At 38.4% G+C, this 19,302-nt stretch overlaps 1 protein-coding gene across 5 annotated transcripts in view; it reads left to right on the top strand.

The window, feature by feature from the left end:
- Window positions 1–19,302, top strand: part of SUGCT (succinyl-CoA:glutarate-CoA transferase) — a 430,017-nt gene that overhangs the window by 350,862 nt on the left and 59,853 nt on the right. The window contains exon 13 of one of the 5 annotated variants that reach the window (XM_067550392.1): window positions 14,510–14,625. The exons of the other annotated variants lie outside the window; for them this stretch is intronic. Coding sequence (XP_067406493.1) covers window positions 14,510–14,521 — 12 coding nt within the window. The 3' untranslated portion in view covers window positions 14,522–14,625. Of the gene's footprint in view, window positions 1–14,509; window positions 14,626–19,302 lie in introns of those variants that run through there. 5 annotated transcript variants of the gene reach the window in all.

Here is a 19,302-nt window from a genome sequence, read left to right as displayed (position 1 = left end):
CTAGAAGAACTTGGAGAGGAAGTCTTCATCTCTTTTTATTTTAAATGTTGTTTCATAATTTTTTCAATAATGTGATAATGTAAGACAGAGGGGTTAGGCACCAGAAGTAACCACACACACACAATGTAATAATGAGATCAGTAAACAATTGAGCCATTCATCTTCCCGATTCCTGATATAAATCTGATTGAAAAGAGATGGTTCTAACTTAACTTGTTTTACCAAAACAGAAGAAGAAGGGAAAAAGAGAGCTTCCCACATTAAATTTAGGATCAGTCCAAACAAAACGAATGCTTAAATTACCCAATTTACTCCAGGCTTTGTGAAGAACAATGGGTAAGTAATTTTCAATTAGTGAAAAGGGATTGGAATGCAGGTTTTAGAGGGATAATTAATTGAGAGAGATTTCATTTTGATTAATGTTTCTTGAAAAAGTGCCATCTGAAGTGGTTTCGGGAGTGCAGGGCAGTCTATTGCAGATGGGTGGGAGACTGGCGTGCAGCACTAATGGGGTTACAAAGTAGATTAGAATCTATCATGTTCTGGGGAAAAACACAAAGACTTAGGAGAGGGAAGGATGGTCTTGTGGTTAAGGTCTAGCTCTATGTGTCAGGAGACAGGGGTTCCATTCCAGCTTCTGCCACAGACTTCCTGTGTGGCTTCTGGTATATCATTTAGGGCTGGATTATGATCCTGTCCTATGCACCCACACTGGGGAGTAAAAAAAAAAAAAAAAAAAACAGCCTCTCATTAGTATTCCCGTCCTTGCAATTCCAAGTGCAAGGGTGGAAGAGTGGGAAAGAGACAGAAATAGCAGCAGTATCCCCAGTATTTCCCTCCCACAAGCAGGTGGATGGGATGGAAAAGAGATGGGAAGTGGGTGCAGCCCTCGTTTCACCCCTCCTCCTGATGCGCCAATCAGCTGAATCAAGCCTGCATGAGGAGGGAAGTAAGAGAGTACTCCAGGCAGTTGACTTCTCCCAGGGGAAGCCAGGAAGGAACTATGACTCACTTGATATCATAGTTCCTTCCCAGGGTTCCTGCTAGGGGAAGAACAGTTATGGTTCAGTTTGCCTAATATTGTCATTCCTTGCTTTCCCCATTAACAAAATAGGAATGATAATACCTGCCTCACATGAGGTTGTGGTTAATTCAGTCAATCAAAGAGTTTTCAAATCCTTAGCTAGAAGGGCAAAGTGCTGTTCTTATTCAGTTCAAAATTACAATTAATAATTTGAATAGCAAGTATGATTACGTCTTTCTCTTTTTTCTTTGATTAATTTATCAGTAAGGGAACTGAGGTATTCTAAAGGGAAATAATTCATCTCACCCTTCCTCCTCAGTGGAAATGTGAGGATCTCTCAGAACATGAACTTTTACAAAAGAGGAGAAAATGGTTGCTTGGAGGAGCCATCATTAGTGCAATCTGTGGAAACAAACTGCCCACCTTCTTGGGCACCAACCATTTTACAGCAGATTCCTGGTATGACATGAGCTTTCAGTAAAATCAGTCAGTAAGTGTTAGCCAAACAGGAGCATCTTTGGCATCCGGCAAATCACTAGCACATCACACAGTGCTGATTGCTACTGGAAAGCAGTATAAATATCACATTTTATATTACACTTGTAAAATGTATTTCTTCCTTTTTTTATCCCTCCCCTCCTCATTGATATAGCATGCCAGAAACTTTGCTGATTGTGTGATGAAGTTCAAGGAAACAATTCTGACTGCCAAGTTTTAAAAAAATGTTTATATGGATCATTAAAACACTTTTGGGCTGATTCCAAATTTGCTCTCACCTGGTTTTCATTGTGTGTAAGTCCATTGTCGTAATTCTCAATTTCCAGTAGTATGAATCACATCAAAACCAGGCCATTTGATTTTATATTTTTATTTTTTACAATAAGTATAGACCTAACTGATTTGCTTGGCAGTGCAAATTTGCCTGTGCTCTGCAATCTTTTAATTGTTTCAGTGTAGTCTTAACAATTAATTTTTATATTTGTGTAAAAACATGCACAGAATCATTAATCATGCAAAGGTGTGCACAGAGTTTCATAAAGAGTTCTGGTGATTTAATTTGAATAGTCACTATAATACCTGATAATAACAATTCCTTTATATTTATACAAAATTCTTCATCTTAAGAAATTCCAAAGTTCTTTAAGATCCCAATTAAGCAAAGCGCTTATGCATGTGCTTCAGTACATCCTTATTCAGACAGCATCTAAGGCACATGCTTACATTACATTGCTTCAGTTGGACATAAGTCTATGATTAACTTGAAAAATGTGCTTAGGTGCTGTCCTGTATTGAGATGCTTTCCTGAATCAGGTCCTAGATGCTGTATGTGGAGGATCACTTCACCCACAACTGAATTGCAGCTGCCTTTGGCGCAGAACACTAGATCAACACTAAGGGTACGTCTACACTGCAATTAAAAACTCACGGCTGGCCTGTGCCAGAAGACTCGGGCTTGGGCTAAGGGGCTGTTTAATTGTTGTGCAGACATTCTGGTTTGGGCTGGAGCTCCAGCTCTAGGACCCTGCGAGGTGGGAAGGTCCCAGAGCATGGCTGCAGCCTCAGCCTGAACATCTACAGCACAGTTAAACAGCCCCTTAGCCCGAATCACCTGGCACGAGCCAGGCGCGGGTTTTTATACCCTAAGATAGTTTTTCAGGAAGTGAAGTGAAGAACAATATATGCAGTTGAAGGACAGGCAGAATTTTAGGTCAGCTTAGTGTAATTGCCAAAATTGGAATTAGTCCAGGGGCTAACACCCTTGTTCTTATAAAAATCACCATGAGATCTGTAATGACCGCAGGTGTGCAAAGCCCTGCTTTTAAATCTTAGCCAAAGGATGCATTGGTACTGATTTGTTGTTATACCAAATATTCATTTGAATCACAACTATATTTTAAAAAGAAATAAAAGTATTTTTAAAGATAAAATGTGAAGTTCTTTCTTATACTGGCTCCTTGTTAATTTTGTTGTAAGAGTAGCAGAGCATTGTTCATTGCTATGTCAGCATCCTTTCGTCCCCACATCGGCTGGGCGTGGCTTTCATTAACCCTTATCTGTGACTGCATCACGAGCCTAATGGTTTTTATTTAGAAAAGATTTTAGGAAGAAAAAATAAATGGTTCCTGTAAACTCTTTTGATTTTCAGTATTTGTTCTAAAAACAAGGGCAGAATCCCACTTGAACATGGAAGTAACTTTACTAATGTGAGTCTCATTGAACCTCTCACATCACTCAAGTTGCTCATATGCTGAAGTGTTTGTAGGATTATGCCTCATAGCTTTCTTGTCTATTTACATTGTCAGCAGCTCTATAGAGCATGGAGTGTCTACTACTGTTATTGTCCAGGGCCTAGCACAATGGGGCCCTAATTTTGGTTGGTCCCCAGGTGCTACTATAATTAATAATAATAATTAAGAGCGGTGTCTGGATTTTTATCTTTTTTTAAAAATAGGTCTCAATTCTGTATGATGCTGAATGCTCCCATGAGGTGCTGAGCACTCTTAAATCCCACTGACTTCACTGGCTACTCAGCATCATGTAGGATTAAGCCCTCAGTGAATTGTTGGGAGACTGCAGAAGGAAGAGAAGGGAAGAGGCAGCCTACTGGTGAGTCAGGTGGATTCCTGGAAAGGGAACTCTTGGCCACAACATTTAAAACTGTTTTTGTTCACACTATAAAATGCCAGTAAAAAAATTAAAAAATATAAATGCCACTGGAAAACTCATCATAAGGCCCAGTTGCTACCAAGTATAGTGTTTACTGTGATTATTCCCATTGATCCATGATAATGAGCATTATGCTCAGTAGTGTGTGCATAATCAAGCCTAGAAAGGTTGATATAAATAAAAGATGTGATGCCTCACGCTTCCAGCCAATTGATTTCTTCAGGACCCTAGCTGGAAGCATGGGGCATCAGAAAAGGTGCACCATCTTTGTCCTCAGGCAATCGTCCAGCATCCTTCAGACGAAAGCCTTCCTTCAAAAGCCAAATGTCTGCCTTTGGAAAGAAAGACATCTGAAGTTATGATAGTAAGACACATTAAAATATATGAACCGCTTTCTGTGCTGACAGAATTTAGTTAAAGCTCATTATATAAAAAGGTGCTATAAGGAAATTTTATAGAGTGAATGTTCTTTATGAACTTGAAGGTAAGGTTCAGCCAGTTTCCATTTAATCTCCAGTATTGCCTGCAGCAGTGAAGTGAATTTCATAACAGATCCCTCCAAAAATGAAAACCATGTGCTTGTTTCTTTCTTCCTCCCCCCTCCTCCAGCTTTTCTCTGTGATTTAAAGAACTTTGCAGGAATTCATAGAATTAAAACAACATAGTTAACACTGCCTGTTACACATTAGGCCACATTAACACAACTGCTTGCCTCCCTAAACAAAATGAAATGCACGCAAGTTTATAGTGGGATATGCCAATGGAACATGTAAAGGTTCATGTGTAGATTCTCCATTTGCGGAGTTTGGAAAGCTGCGTTATAACTATCTTTCCTGCTGCACTGGAGGATTAGCCTAAGTAAAGGAAGAAATATGAAAACAGTGTGATTTTATTCTTTAAAAAAAACCCACAGTTCTAAAGCAAGAATGGAAGATTTGATTTTGAATTTTTTTCTAGTAAACTTCCAGTGCCACCAATTTCAGAATAGTATGTTTACTGTATATTGTCCAAAATATTTCAGCTTTTTTTTAATGCCGTTAGTGAGTTTTCCTCTGAGAGGAAAAGATATCTAGAACAACTACGGACTTCCGTCATGACCTTGGTGTGCTAGTGCATAAAACTGTGATATCAGGCAAGCAGCATTAGTGAGCAGGAGTCATGAGAACATCTGCCAGTGCTCTCTGTCTCTTAGAGTCTGTCACCAATGACTGCTGACCTCATAATTTCAGTTCTGCAGAATGACATAGAAATATTGTTTTCTCTTCAAATTGCTGAAAGGACAGCTACTAACTTCCTTCTCTAAGAATGGTCACTAAGTCCCAAATCTCTGTAATTCTTTTTAATGCCTTAAATGCAATGTTAAAACATATTATGCATAAAGTTGCATATTTGTAACATGACAAATATATAGAAAGATGTGTGTATGTGTGTAAGTGAAAAGTTCCTAGAATCGTAGAAGACCTTTCTTGGTTCCCAGAAGAAAATCCATGTCTGCCTTTCTCAAGTAAGCCATACTAAAGCCCAGCTATTGACAAGTGTATTTAATTTAAACAAGGTTGATCTGACCTAGTAAGGTCAGATTTCTGATGTATCGTGGTTCAGTGTGATTGGAAATACTGCAATATTGGTTTTTCACATAATCATAGACTCTAGGGTGAAATCCTGTTTCTGTTGAAGTCAGTGGGAGTTTTGACATTGACTTCAACGGAGCTAAGATTTTTGCCCCTAGAATGCAATTCCTCTGATATTTGTAATGTGTGCTGAGAGACCAAAGAAAGCTTCTTATCCAAGTGCCAAGTCAGGCTAAAAGGACTCTCCCAATGAGGTATCATACAGGTGGCAGATATGACTGTGTAGTGTTTCAAGGTTCATGAATGTTATTCAGGGAGAAAGAAGAGATTTTGCTAAAAAAAAAAAGGAGGCCAAATCCTGGAATCTTTATGCATTGTCTTATTGTGGGAGTATGGCTTTAGTAAGGGAGGATTTCACCTAAATGTATTAGCTGGTACTTATACTTTTATAATTGAATTAAATGGATGAATTATGCTGTTGATATTTTGATACATGGCTTGTGTTTAAATCATGTTTTGTGAAAGGCAGTCAGTCCTCTATTAGTGATTTTCTCCCTTTGCTTGCTAAATCCATTAATGTAATTTTCATTGCTGATTTCTAGACTTCTGTCTCCTTCATATATTAGAATATTTTGTTGATACTTGTGATGATTTTGAGAAACATTGCTAACAGATAACTACAAAGTTAAAGAGAAAAATATAGATTGTATCTATTGTAATTTGATTACAACTGTCAAATTTTAACATATGGTTTTTGTGTTCTCAAGTTCATTTGAAAGTTTTGGCATTAATTAACAAGAAGGAAAAAAAGTCCTTCTAAAGTCATCACAAGTACAGAGCAGTAACGTGAGACTGATGAATTATTGTGTGTTGTGTTTCACTATGTAAACATATACATTTTCAAAATAGAGTGGTAACATTTCTCCAAATCATAATCCATCAAAATTACATTTTTTTTCTTCAAAAAAAATGAAACTTTTGCATTTTTGGCTAGTTTCCAGTGATTGAAAAAAGGGACACCATTGCTTTATGCTTTCATACTGCTTCTCGGTCCTCATTAAGTGGTAGATTTGAATTTCACTTGGGGTTTTCTTGTGTTTTTTCCATTTAAAATATCAAATGATTCTGCAATTATATTTTTTCAAGCTGAAATAACTGGGTGGTTTAAAGCCCTGTAAAATTAATATCAATCTAATTAGACTTTCAGAGAACTTTTTTCAGTGCTTAATACTGGTGCTAAGCACTGACCATTTCAGCAGCTTCTGCAAACAGAAAAGTATGAGTACTTCAGAAAAAGGATTTGGGCTTCTGATCCTTTCACTTGGGTGGCGGTTAGCGTACACTAGCCTGAAGGAATCAATCCAATACCTGGCAACTGAGATAAAAATATTCTGCATGCCCCAAGGCCACATTTAACCCTTCACTTAAAACTCTTGTCTAAATGGTTGCTAATGAATGAAATGAAACTTTTGATCTATTTTATTTATTACTCTCAATTTTTAAAACACAGCAATAAATGCCTACCTCATATTCTTCATTAACACACTAACCTGCTAAACATGAGTGAACTGCAACTCTGCAACACATTACTGGGCCTGCTCCTGTTCTCATTTACCTCAATGGAAGCAGGATTGGATCTGTTGTTTTGCTGTTTGGTCAACATACATACTGTAAATAACACTACACAGTTCACACTCCGTTTCCTCAGTTTCTTTATCTACCCATAATTTCCCTTTTCTTAATAACCACTTAAGCAAGTGTCTAGCTTTAAATATTTATATTTTGCCTGATTCTGTAGCCAAGGAACTTAGACAACTTAGTTTCAGATACCACAACCTATAAAGTACAGTTATAGATGCCACAACATACGAAAAGGTTAAATAGGGTAAGAAATACCAAAACAAATTTTTTGGTGTGATTCTCTTCTGAAATTTCCCTCCCCATATTTGAAGGGTGGGAACGGGGTTTGATCTGACTGGCATGGGGATGGGCAGCCCCAGAATCCTGGTTCCAGGGAAGACGTACCTTCTGTCATCAAAGTGCCCTCCCCCCCCCAATTCCTTCCTCCTACCCAGAACGCATGAATAGATGGTGTGTGGGCTTGTGGATATGGCTGGGGGGAGTGAAATGGAGTCTTTGCCTCCCTTAGCCACCACTGGACTGTTCATGAAGTTGAGGGAGGCAACTGACTCGAGCGAATGTCCCTTCCTTATCTGGTTAAATATACCCAGGCCTGTTGCAACCATTCATGTTGCTGACCTGCCTTGTCCTGAAGATGGTGCAGTTGTCACCAGGCCCAGCAAGGGAAATTTGGGACCCCACTACATCATGTTCACTGGTCCCACCCCTTCCCATTTCACACCAATTACAAATGTTTTGGGGGCTCCCCTGAGGGGCCTGGTACAATTGTTCTCCCCTCCCCTTATCAGCCCTGGTTGTCACATCTGGGTTTCTGTGGATTCTGCCAGATTGCTTTGGGATCAGGAAGGCATTTTTGCTCTGGGCAAGATTGGTGAGGTGTCCAGTGGTTTTTCAACTTCTTCACAGGACCATGGCAGCCTGGTAAATGGGGGATAGTAATGATAAGAGAGAACCCCAACTAACTAACTAACTAAATAAAGTGAGGGAGTGACAATGGACATCAGTACTGCTGTAACTCATGCTGTTGTTTTTTGACACTTTTCCACCAAGATTTTCTCTTAGTACCATGTGACTTAAGGCTGATAATCTTTCAATTTAGCATGTTTTACCTGCATGAAGTTCAGCAAAGGCTTAACTGCCTTAAATACCTGAACAAGTAAAAAAAGACATAGCCTTATGACAGCCTGCTCTTCTGATGTTCTTTGCTGCATTGAGGAGTTTATGCAAGACAAATAAGTGGGCTGTCTCCATGATTCCTGCCTGAAAAAGCTCCGTATTTTTGTTGGACACATTCTGTGGCAGCTCTTTTCTTTTTTCCCCGAGTACATGTTGATGGATTAAGGTATAACTAAGAAAGCCCTGTCTAAAGATGGGAAAACTGAATTAACATACAACTGAACTGTTCTCTTATACCTTATTCACTTAACCCTCATTCAGACTAGGATTTCCTTTTTCTGCCTTCCTTCCCCACCCTTTGTATGCTATTTTTAAGCCTTTGAATATTTTGCTGCCTATGGAAAGAAAAACAGCTAAGGAATATCTGTATCACTGAAAATGTGGGAGAAGTGATGATGAACGTCTGTAATAAATGGAGTTTTAGTGCATGGTGTAATTTTATTCAGGGGGCTCCTCTCACCTCTACTGTTGTGAATCAAGAGTAACTCCACTAAAGTCAGGTGACTTACTCTGGTATAAAATTGAGGCAGTTGTGAAGAGAATCAGGCCCACCACACTCATGTATCCAATTATTTATATGGGCCCCATTATCCTCGTTGTCTGACAACCTCACAAACATTAATTAATTTATCCTCACAATGTTTTTGAGAAGTAGGGGAGTATTATTTCCCCCATTTTACAGATGAGAAACTGAGGCACATAGAAATTAAGTTATTTTCCCAAAGTCACACAGGAAACCTATGATAGAGTCAGGAATTGTTAGGTCTCCTGGGTCCCAGGCTATTTGCTTAGCCACAAAACTATTCTTCCTTTTGATGCTTGGGTCTCTAGGTCATTGACTCAAATGCAGTCCACATCAATAATAACTGGAAGTTGTTACCATTGATAGTCTGTCCAAAATATATTGGGGGTTCATTACCCAGTGAACAGTAGTCCAGGTTGCAAAATGCTCTGCAGCTTTGATCATTTTCTAGCATTTTTGTTGGCAGCCTCAGGAGGGAGACCAGAGAATGCATGACCGTGGAGAAGGTGTTTTCCCGACAGTGACAGTGTAGGGATGCTATCCATAGTTATTTATCAATTATGTTGGTAAATAGTAGCAATTTGTGTTTGAATGACTATCAGTTGGTTCTGATAACCATCCCAAAAGCCATCCTTATCTAAAATTCATTTGAACTTATTTGTGTGGCACTTAAGCTTGGTCTACACTTACCCCGGCGATTCGGCGCAGTCGACGGGAGTTATGCAAACTACGCAGAAAACTACACAGAAAACTCCCGTCGACTGCTTTGCTTCTCTTCTGCACGCCATCTTCCCTGCACTAAGCCACTTGCCGGGGTGGATTAATAGCGTCGATGTCTGGATCGACTGATCGGGTCTTCACTGACCGCTTAGTCGATACAGATAAGTCGATCTGATGGCGGCAACTTTGCCACCATCAGTGTAGACATAACCCTAGTCTAGGAATTTAATGAGAACAGCTTTTCTGACAAGATTTCTGATGTGTCCTGATTCTGTCTGATTGGATTGACCAATAGTGGCCTTTCATATAATCACAGACTCTAGAAAGTAGAGATGGAAACATTTATTAGATCATCCAATCCATTTCCTGACAGCTCAAGATTATTTTATATAGTATATTTTATAATGTTCTGTCCACTCGGGTTTTAAAAATCCAAATCATTGGGGCTCCCACCACTTCCCTTAGGAGACTTATCTAATAAGCCTAGTAGATCTTAGCATTAGGAAGCTTTTTATGATATTCAGCCTACATGTTCCCTTTCTCATTTTCATTCCATTAATCTTATCTATACTCCAGTGCAGCACACTAAATAATTCCTCTGCAGCCTTGGTGTTGACACTCTTCAAGTATTTGTAAACTACAGTTGTTCCCAAAGCTGCCACTTAGCTAAGCCATACCAATTCAATTCTTTTATTCATTCCTCATAAGTCTTTTTGGTCCCTAATCAATTGCATTGCACTTTTGTTTTTGGTACTTTGCTTTTTGGTCCCCACTGAAACCAGGTAGCACAGAGGCATCTGAAAATGAAAAAGCAAAATATTAATTAAATGCTTCTGAATCCCAAAATGTTTTTTGGCTCTATGACATTTTTGGGTGAAAGTTTCAGTTGGTTCTTGTTTTGCCTCAACAGCCTTTAGGCCTCTTTAAGAAACAAAAGACCTTCTTTTGCAGTTTGTCATGTCAACACCTCTCACGAGCTACATTCCCTTGATCTTTGAAAAAGAAATTTAAAAAAAAATCAAACAGAAGACTGAAAAAAAAAACCCACCAAAGCAAATATACAATAATTTACTGTAATGCAAAGAAACTACCTTGTGAGTTTGACATTACAATGTCATGTAAACACTGACAGTAACATATAGTTTGGTATTTTTATATTAGATGTAAGTCAAAAAGTAAATGAAGAAGAAGCCTGACAACTTCTGGAAAAATTCTGAAAAATCAGTTAAGATACTATTACCATTCTTCATGAATTTTTGAGTTATGGCTAAATCATCCTTCAGCTTGAGGACCATGAATCATTTTTTAATTTTGTATTGTTTTCCCTTTGGTGTAATGCTCAGGGCCTTCTGGAATAAACCTGCAGGAGACCTTAACATTTTTGAGTGTTCTTGTGTCCTGTTGACATGGATGTATATTTATTTCATGGTGCAATTATCTTGGCATAGAGCTCATTTAGGTCAGGACGATTTTGTTTGGTTCATTTGTCAAGGTTTGGAGTGTGGAAAGGATGTCTTGTCCTATGTTTCTTTCACCAAAACCCAGTAGTGACAGTATTAATTGAACTGAATTGCTGAAGTGAATAAGGCTACAGTGTTACAGAGGAGACTAATGGAGTTAGGTCAAAGATGTGGATAGGAACCTAGTGGATTTCTCTCAGTGCTTTTGAAAATACTAAGCACCTACGATATTCCCAGCAGGAGCCTATATGCATTTTCAGGCACCTAAATATATTTTAAAAATCTGGTCTCTACCACTCTGAAGCCCTTTTGAAATCTCAGCCTAAATATCTATGTTCTGAAATGGAATTGAATTTTGAAAATGTTTGCCTTTGAGAAGAGGAGTTCCAAAAGACATTTCAGTTTTACAGAGACATTTATAAGCTCATATAATATTCAATGACTCTTTAGAAGCATGTATATGATCCACGAGTATTTGCAATATGAAGCATCAGGATAATCATAGAATAATAGAATCATAGGACTGGAAGAGACCTTGAGACATCTTCTAGTCCAGTCCCCTGCACTCAGGCAGAACCAAGCATTATCTAGGCTATACCTGACAGGTGTCTGTCCAACCTGCTCTTAAAAAGCTCCAATGATGGAAATTCCATGACCTTCCTAGGCAATTTATTGCAGTGCTTAACTACGCTGACAGTTAGGAAGTTTTTCCTAATGTCCAACCTAAACCGCCCTTGCTGCAATTTAAGCCCATTTTCTCTTGTCCTATTCTCAGATGTTAAGGAGAACAATTTTTCTCCCTCCACCTTGTAACAATCTTTTAAGTACTTGAAAACTGTTATCATGTGCCCTCTCAGTCTTCTCTTCACCAGACTAAACAAACCCAATTTTTTCAATCTTCCCTCATAGGTCACGTTTTCTAGATTTTTAATAAATTTTGTTGCTCTTCTCTGCACTTCCTCTAATTTGTTCACGTTTCCTGAAAGGTGGCACCCAGAAGTGGACTCAATATTCCAGATGAGGCCTAATCAGTGCAGAGTAGAGCGGAAGAATTACTTCTCGTGTCTTGCTTATAACACTCCTGCTAATACATCCCAGAATGATAGTCAGTTCATTAATAAAATATACAGATAAAATATATTTCCTCTTGCGTAAGTGTCTTTTGTGATGGTGCACTTAAAAGTTACAATTTCTAATAGTTAAACACTTTTATTATAGTATAATATTTGTTACACAGGTATATTTACTTCACATCTCAAAGGTCTGTAGGACTTCCCCTTTGGGGTAATATTTTTTTTAATGTTAAAAATTTCCCTACGATACTTGAGAAAGTGATAATCAGTCTGATAGACTAAGACAGCTTTATAGACTGCATTAATTAATGGGCAAAATATAGTCATGTATTCAGATTATATTGATAGGATGAATTAAACCTACAGACACAACAACATTCAGATTTAAGGCTATATCATTCTTTACTTACCTGTTTGTGTCTAGGTATTGTAGCCCTGATACCACACAGAAGATTCCTTTTGCAGAATCAGAGGCTTGTACCTAAATTTACTGTTTACAGACAATGTTTACTGTACCTTGTGACAACATGTTGAGCTCATGAAATTTCAGTCATATGTCCCAATCTTGCAAGTTGCTCCAAAGATCCTGACTTTCAGTGGACCAGAGGTCTTCTCTTATGAAACAATTTGTAGGATGGGGCCAGTGTGTTAAATTTGCATTACGTTGGTAACTTTAAATGAGATCTCATTTCTATACAATTTTTATGGTTCAATTCTCTTTCATTATTTTCTGTCATATAGCAGTGAAAAAGCTATTATGGAAAGGAAATATCTAAAGAAATGCATATGACTTGACATGATATACCATTTCTGGCAGATGGTGTAAATATTTATTACAGTCGAATCTACTTAAAGTGATTCACTACTCAGATGTAGTGAAATGTTGTTATACTTAGGCCTGGTCTACACTGCCAGTGCAATTCGGCAGCAATTGACGGGAGTTATGCCAGCTATGCAGAGTAGCTTGTGTAACTCCCCGTCGACTTCGTAACTTTTGTTTAGCACGCCCTCTCCACTGAGCTGTGCCGACGGGAAATGCGTACTCATTGACGCAGCACTATGCTTTTTGGGGAGGTGATTTTATTAATCAACTTCGGATTGATTAAGCGGGTCTTCACTTGCACTCAGTTGATCCGGATAAATCTATCTGATAGTGGCGAATTTGATGCCGTCGGACTAGACATAACTTTAGACTTGGAAGGATTCGATTTTTATGTGTAAATTTCGGTAAATGTCAGTTTCATCAAACTGACAAAAATATATTTCCATCAGTAGTGATAGTGATAGAAATTTACATTTAGGCAAAGTAAGAAAGATGCTGCTTGAAAACCTACTAGAGTAAAAAACCAGTGATGTAGACTTTTGAACTAGGCTTGTTACAGGTGGACTAACAAATGATAGTAAAAACAGGTATGATTTGTTGATTCAAGGATATTTACTTTGTATATTCTGATTTGATATCAACAATTTGTGTTTTTAACAGTTTATAAAACTTTAACTTTTTGAATCTCAACATCTACTTCATTAAATAATTGTCTGACCTCCCCATAATTTCCAGCAACTATGAAAAGTTAAATCAATAAAAATCTAAAAAATGCTTAAAAATAAACATTGGTATTATCCATCGAAATTATACAAAAATAAAAATCCAGTTCTGCCAAGTCTAGTTATACTGAAGTATGAAAGTCCTGAAATATCTCAATATTGCAACATACAAATAACAATTTCAATTGTGTTGAACCGCTGCTTAAAGTCATATTGCTCTGTGAAAAAATCTTTTCACTAGGAGAGATTACATTCAATTCTGTTTATTTTATCTGCTCATAGTGTTTGACCAAACTGTGGTATTATGGAGAGATGCTAGTTTCTCCATCATTAAAATTGAAGGTGATCTTTCATTATAAACCCAATTCAATCACCTCGTGCTTAACTTCAAAAATAAATAAATTGGTCAGAAAATTTGCAGATGGGAATTTATTTTCATGAAAATTTTCATGTAAATTAAGTAAGACATCAGGAGGCTTGATGGATCAGATAATGAAGAGAGGTCTGTAATAATTTCCTGTCTTTCCTTAGTCCATCATAATTCTAAACAACTTATTTTAGAAAATTTAAATTTGTTTTCATCTGCTTGTCTTGGGAAGGAATAGTGCCATTGTTTTAGGGAGTTTACTGGTGAAATTATTACACTTTTATAGTGATATCTATGTAAATTATGGACCACAGGTAGGTCTTATTAACTCTGCATACTCCTGACATGGAAAGCCATGAAACGGGAAGCAGCAGGCAGGGAAGTACACTGGGAATAAGAGAAAAAGAAAAGGATTGGCTATACTGGAAATGCTTATTTGCTTCTTAATTCTACTTCTCAGTAGATATCTTGCAGGACTCTCATTTCTGGGCCTTAATCTAGCATGAGACTGACAGAAGTCCCCTATTGCTTACAGCTTGATGACCTTGAGGTCAGTATTAGTGAAGTACAGTGCAAATCACGCCCCATAATGGTCATCACACACCAAATATTGTCCTCTGAACATTCCAGTTAGTTCCTGTGATTTCACAGGAGGCAGAGTACTGAGAAAAAGACATACAACTAAAGCCGATTCACACAAAAATTGTTTGTCTATCTCATCTACCTATATTTTTTTTTGCAGTCATCACCATGATATCTGGATGCCTTTGACTTAGGCCAGAACCCCATCCACACTTCCGACTATGAGCGCAAGTCCTCTTCTAATGGGTTGTAAAGATTACTTCAAGGTTATATAGGAATGAACTGCTTATGAGGGGAAAGCAGAGAATCCTTCTCTCCACAGCAGGGCCACAGACTGCAGGGAGGTACATCCATCTGGATTTACTTTACAACACTAAGCAGGTGCCAGTGTTAAGTGGCATTCCTCTGTGGGTGAGCAAGCTTTATAGTTGTGGGAGGGGCGAGTACTTGGAGCTGACCAGCCAGCTCTAACAAAACAATGAATGATATATAAATAAACCACAACAGCTACATAGCAGGTGAAAGATGGATGGAGTACTTAAAGTAAGGCTCTCGGGGACTCAGTGTAGTGTATAAGATTGGAAAACCTATACTGATTATGTACTCTGTGCATGGAGAAACAGGTGAGGCCCCCAGGGGCTGTCAAAAACAGAGTGAAATATTAGCATGAATGGTATGTGCTGTTGTTAATGGTTCCTTTGCTTACTATTAGCCTAGGCAGAAAGTTTGAGAGTATTCAAGGCTTTCTGACTATTGAGATTAGTTTTTCTTCTACAAATCTATTTTTCCGTAACATAAATGTGCATATAAGATGCACGTGATTTCTTTAACAGAACAGCTATTAGAGGAAGACTTACTAAGTGGGACGACTCACTGAGTAAGGGTTGGAAAATCAGGTGCTGTAACAGTTATTCTAAATTGTATCTGATAGAAACACTGTAAAGTTTGCCCTTCAGAGTCACAACAACACGTGCCATATCCCATGCCACATGGCAGATACTTCAGAAAACCCCATTTATACAAACCCTTGTTTGCTGTAAAAACCATAACAAATTCATCTCCATCATCATTAGACCAGTATGTGCCTGGCTGGTTAGAGGGTTTGGGGAAGGCGTCCTCGTATTATAAAACGTCAGGATGCACCCCAGATGTAACTGACACATTGCACATACAGAGGATGTGTGTGGTGGTGGTGGTAGTGGCAGGGTTCTTTATCTTCCTTCCTTTCCAGTCTCCTGCTGCAGCAGAGAAGCCCAATTGGAGCCCAGGGTCCTTTCAGCCTTAGCAATACATTTATATCCATTTACTTTTCCAAGCCTGTCTCCACAAGGAAAACATCTGGAAAATTATTTTTTTGTTTAATATGAAATCTGAATGAAAATGAAAGCCTTTCATGGTGCTGTTTTTGACACTCATCCACTCCAGCTCATCTGCATGTACGTATTTCTTTGCTTGGCTTTTGGGTTTTTACCATTTAAATTAGATTTGTTTACTCTTTTTTAAATACACAAACTGTAAAAGTAGCCTTTTAATTTTAAATGTAATATTTTTAATGATTTTAATTTGGTGATAGGATATGAGAGATTTATGATCCATACCACTGGAGGTGGCATTAAATTATTAGTTCTTATGACTGAAAAGGGCATAAATGACAGCTGGTTCAGAATTTGTTCCTGTGTGTCTCAATAATAATAATAATAACTACTTGCTCTCATAGCACCTTTTATCAAAGGCTCTCAATGCACTTTATGTGTATTAATATATTAAGCCCGAGCTGGTGAAATAGTTAAATATCATTATTTAGGAAATAAATATCATTATTTAGGTAGGAAAAATGAGGTGTAGAGAGATTAAAGACGAGATAGTTCTGCTTTTAGGCTATGTCTACACTACAGCTTATGTCGGCATAATTTATGTCGCTCAGTAAACCATCCCCCTAAGCAACATAAATTACACTGACGTAAGCACTCGTCGGCAGGAGAACACAGCTTCTGCTATTTGCGGAGGTGGTTTTATTATTAAGCTCTCTCTCACTGGTATAGAGCATCTTCACCAGATGCACTTCAGCAGTGCAGCTGCATTGGTACAGCTGTGCCGCTGCAGTACTGTACGTGTTGACATGGCCTCACTCCGAGTAGTCTTTTACTCCCTGCTAGTCCCATTGACTTTAGTCTTTGGTAGGACTATTGCCAGTATAAAGTACTACTTAACATGGAGTAAGGGTGATTTAGTCTGGCCCTAAATGATTTGCCCAAAGCCACACAGGAAGTTGGGAATAGAACACAGATCTTTTAACTGCCAGTCCAGTGCTCTGAAGACAAATGCATCCTTCTTATGGTGGCACTCATATGCCGGAAAGTATCAGGAGGCATCAAACCTATTCTCTTTGCATAATTACTGTGCATATGAATATGGAATTTACAAGTGGAGAAGCACATATGTGATTTCAAAATCACATTCAGTTTTCATTTCCAAGGTTGTGTTGATTCCTTGGGCCAGATTCTCTGCTATGCCAAGTTTCCATGAGGTGGGAGTCCATCAGTGTGCCAGTTTCCGCCCCTGACTCCTTGCCCTTCCCTGGTTCAGGTTAGAGCAATTTATCTGATTTAACCTGCGCCAGCTGGCAATTTTCCTCAAGAGACTGCCAGTTGAGGATAACTGGAGCACAGCATACTCTGGCCATGCCTCCTCCCCACCCAACATTCACTTCCCTCCCTGCAGTTCTATCTCCATTGTGGACACTCCTGTTCTAGAAACTTCCAAATGGGGATATAGGCCAGATTCCATCCACTTTGTACCACCAGAGTCATACCAAATGGGAAGATTGGGACAGAGAATCCGGCCAAAGGTGTTTGTTTTTTGTTAAAATTTCAAATCTGGATGCCTAAAATTAGAATTCCCAAAGCCAAGATTTTCAAAAGTGACTAATAACCGCTCAAGTTGTCCCGTTTTGGGCCCCCCACTACACAGAGGATGTGGACAAATCGGAGAGAGTCCAGCGGAGGGCAACAAAAATGATTAGGGGGCTGGCATGTTTAGTCTGCAGAAGAGAAGAATGAGGGGCAATTTGATAGCAGCCTTTAACTACCTGAAAGGGGGTTCCATGGAGGATGGAACTAGGCTATTCTCAGTAGATGCCAGAACTAGTAGCAATGGTCTCAAGTTGCAGTGGGGGAGGTCTAGGTTGGATATTAGGAAAACCTTTTTCACTAGGAGGGTGGTGAAGCACTGGAATGGGTTACCTAGGGAGGTGGTGGAATCTCCATCCTTAGAGGTTTTTAAGGTGTGGCTTGACAAAGCCCTGGCTGGGATGATTTAGTTGGGATTGGTCCTGCTTTGAGCTGGGGGTTGGACTAGATGACCTCCTGAGGTTCCTTCCAACCCTAATCTTCTATGATTCTATGATTTTTATGTGCATCACTCTTTGGGTGCCCAATTGGAGACACTTAAAAAGGGCCACATTTTCAAAAAGTGCTGAGCATTCACCCTCTAAAAATCAGGTCCTTTTAAGGTGTCCGTTTGGGATCCTGAATAATGAGACACCCCATGTAATAATTACTTTTGTAAATCTTGGCCTATGGCTATATTTAAGTACCTAAATAGGAGTGTGCTGATTTTCAGAAATGCTGAGCACCCACAGATCAGGCCATTTTATTTAGGTGACTAACTATGGATTTGTGAGCCTAATGTTAGGCATTCAGTTTTGAAAATTTTGGTCTAATTTATTAATTCCTCTTTTCCAAATCCCTGTGTTATTCCCCACAGATACTAATTTTGGCTTGTCATAACAAAAACCTCTGAAATATTTGCATCTCTGAAAGAATTCCACAACTGACTCTTTGCTTCTATGCCATCCACTGTTAGAGTAAAAACACCTTCTCTTTTCACTTTCATTATTTTCCAATACATCTGATGAAAACATTTGAGATTTATATAGATTTATTTAGCAGCTGTCTCATATTTACTTAGGTTGTGAGGGATAAATTGATTTTGGGACTTTTCCTCTAAGAATAAGTATGTGTTTGCCCATTAGACAATGGTGAAGGGGTTTCTACTATAACTGTTATGAATGATTTTCATTGTTTAACTCTGTTTTGATTACTTAATCTGCCTTTTTTTATTTTGTCATGGTTGGTGACGTGGTTTAGTGTGGGAGTTTTTGTTCTTTTGTTTTTATTTTGTAGAAGTAAGTACAAAGGAAAAATAAAAATTAACCCAGAAAACATTCTAAATATTATCTTAATCAAGTATTCCCACAGTAATTTAATTTGAAAGAATAATTAGGGAATTAAATCTCTAGAAATATTAATAACTGGATAACTATTGACTCTGAGAACCACTTGCTGACTTTCCTGTCAGGTGCAAAGGTGGTGGACCTCAGGAGACATCTAGGACAAATTTCTAATGAGTACTGAGAAGAAGCTGCTGTTTTCAATTGAGGTATATATTTAAGACTAATAAAGTAGGGAGGTATAAGAGAGAGGTCCTGGAAACAGGGAGAATTCTTGGATCCTTGGCCTGCATGATAAATTTCTCTGAAATTCTTCAGGATTAATGTGGAGATTTAGCAACACAGGGAGAACTTCAGCACCTCAGTTCATGGTTGAGAATGTGCTGTCCAGAAGAGGGGTTTAAATTTGGCACTATATTGAGAATTGTGGTGAAGGGAGAACGTATATTGAAGGGATTGGTTTCACCTTAAGCAAAGAGGGACCAGACGCCTGGCACAGAAAATTAACAAGGTTTTCTGGATTATTTAAGATAGGAGCTGGGAAAAAACTGACAGAGGTTGAGGAGCATGCAGGTTGTACAAAGATTTCTGGTAGGAAGATCATTTACAAAATGTATCTCTGTATTAAGTATGTATAGGACAGAAATTACAGCAAAAATGAAGGAGGGAATTCTGGAAAGCTAACAGGATGTCAGACTAAAGAGTTAAATAAAAAGAAGCAT

The sequence above is a fragment of the Emydura macquarii genome, unplaced genomic scaffold, assembly GCF_026122565.2.
Source record: "Emydura macquarii macquarii isolate MOO-44397 ecotype Brisbane River unplaced genomic scaffold, CSIRO-AGI_Emac_v2 contig_1263, whole genome shotgun sequence".
Taxonomy (NCBI): domain Eukaryota; kingdom Metazoa; phylum Chordata; order Testudines; family Chelidae; genus Emydura; species Emydura macquarii.
The sequence above is the reverse complement of the archived record's forward strand: the minus strand, read 5'-3'. Positions and strand labels throughout refer to the sequence as shown.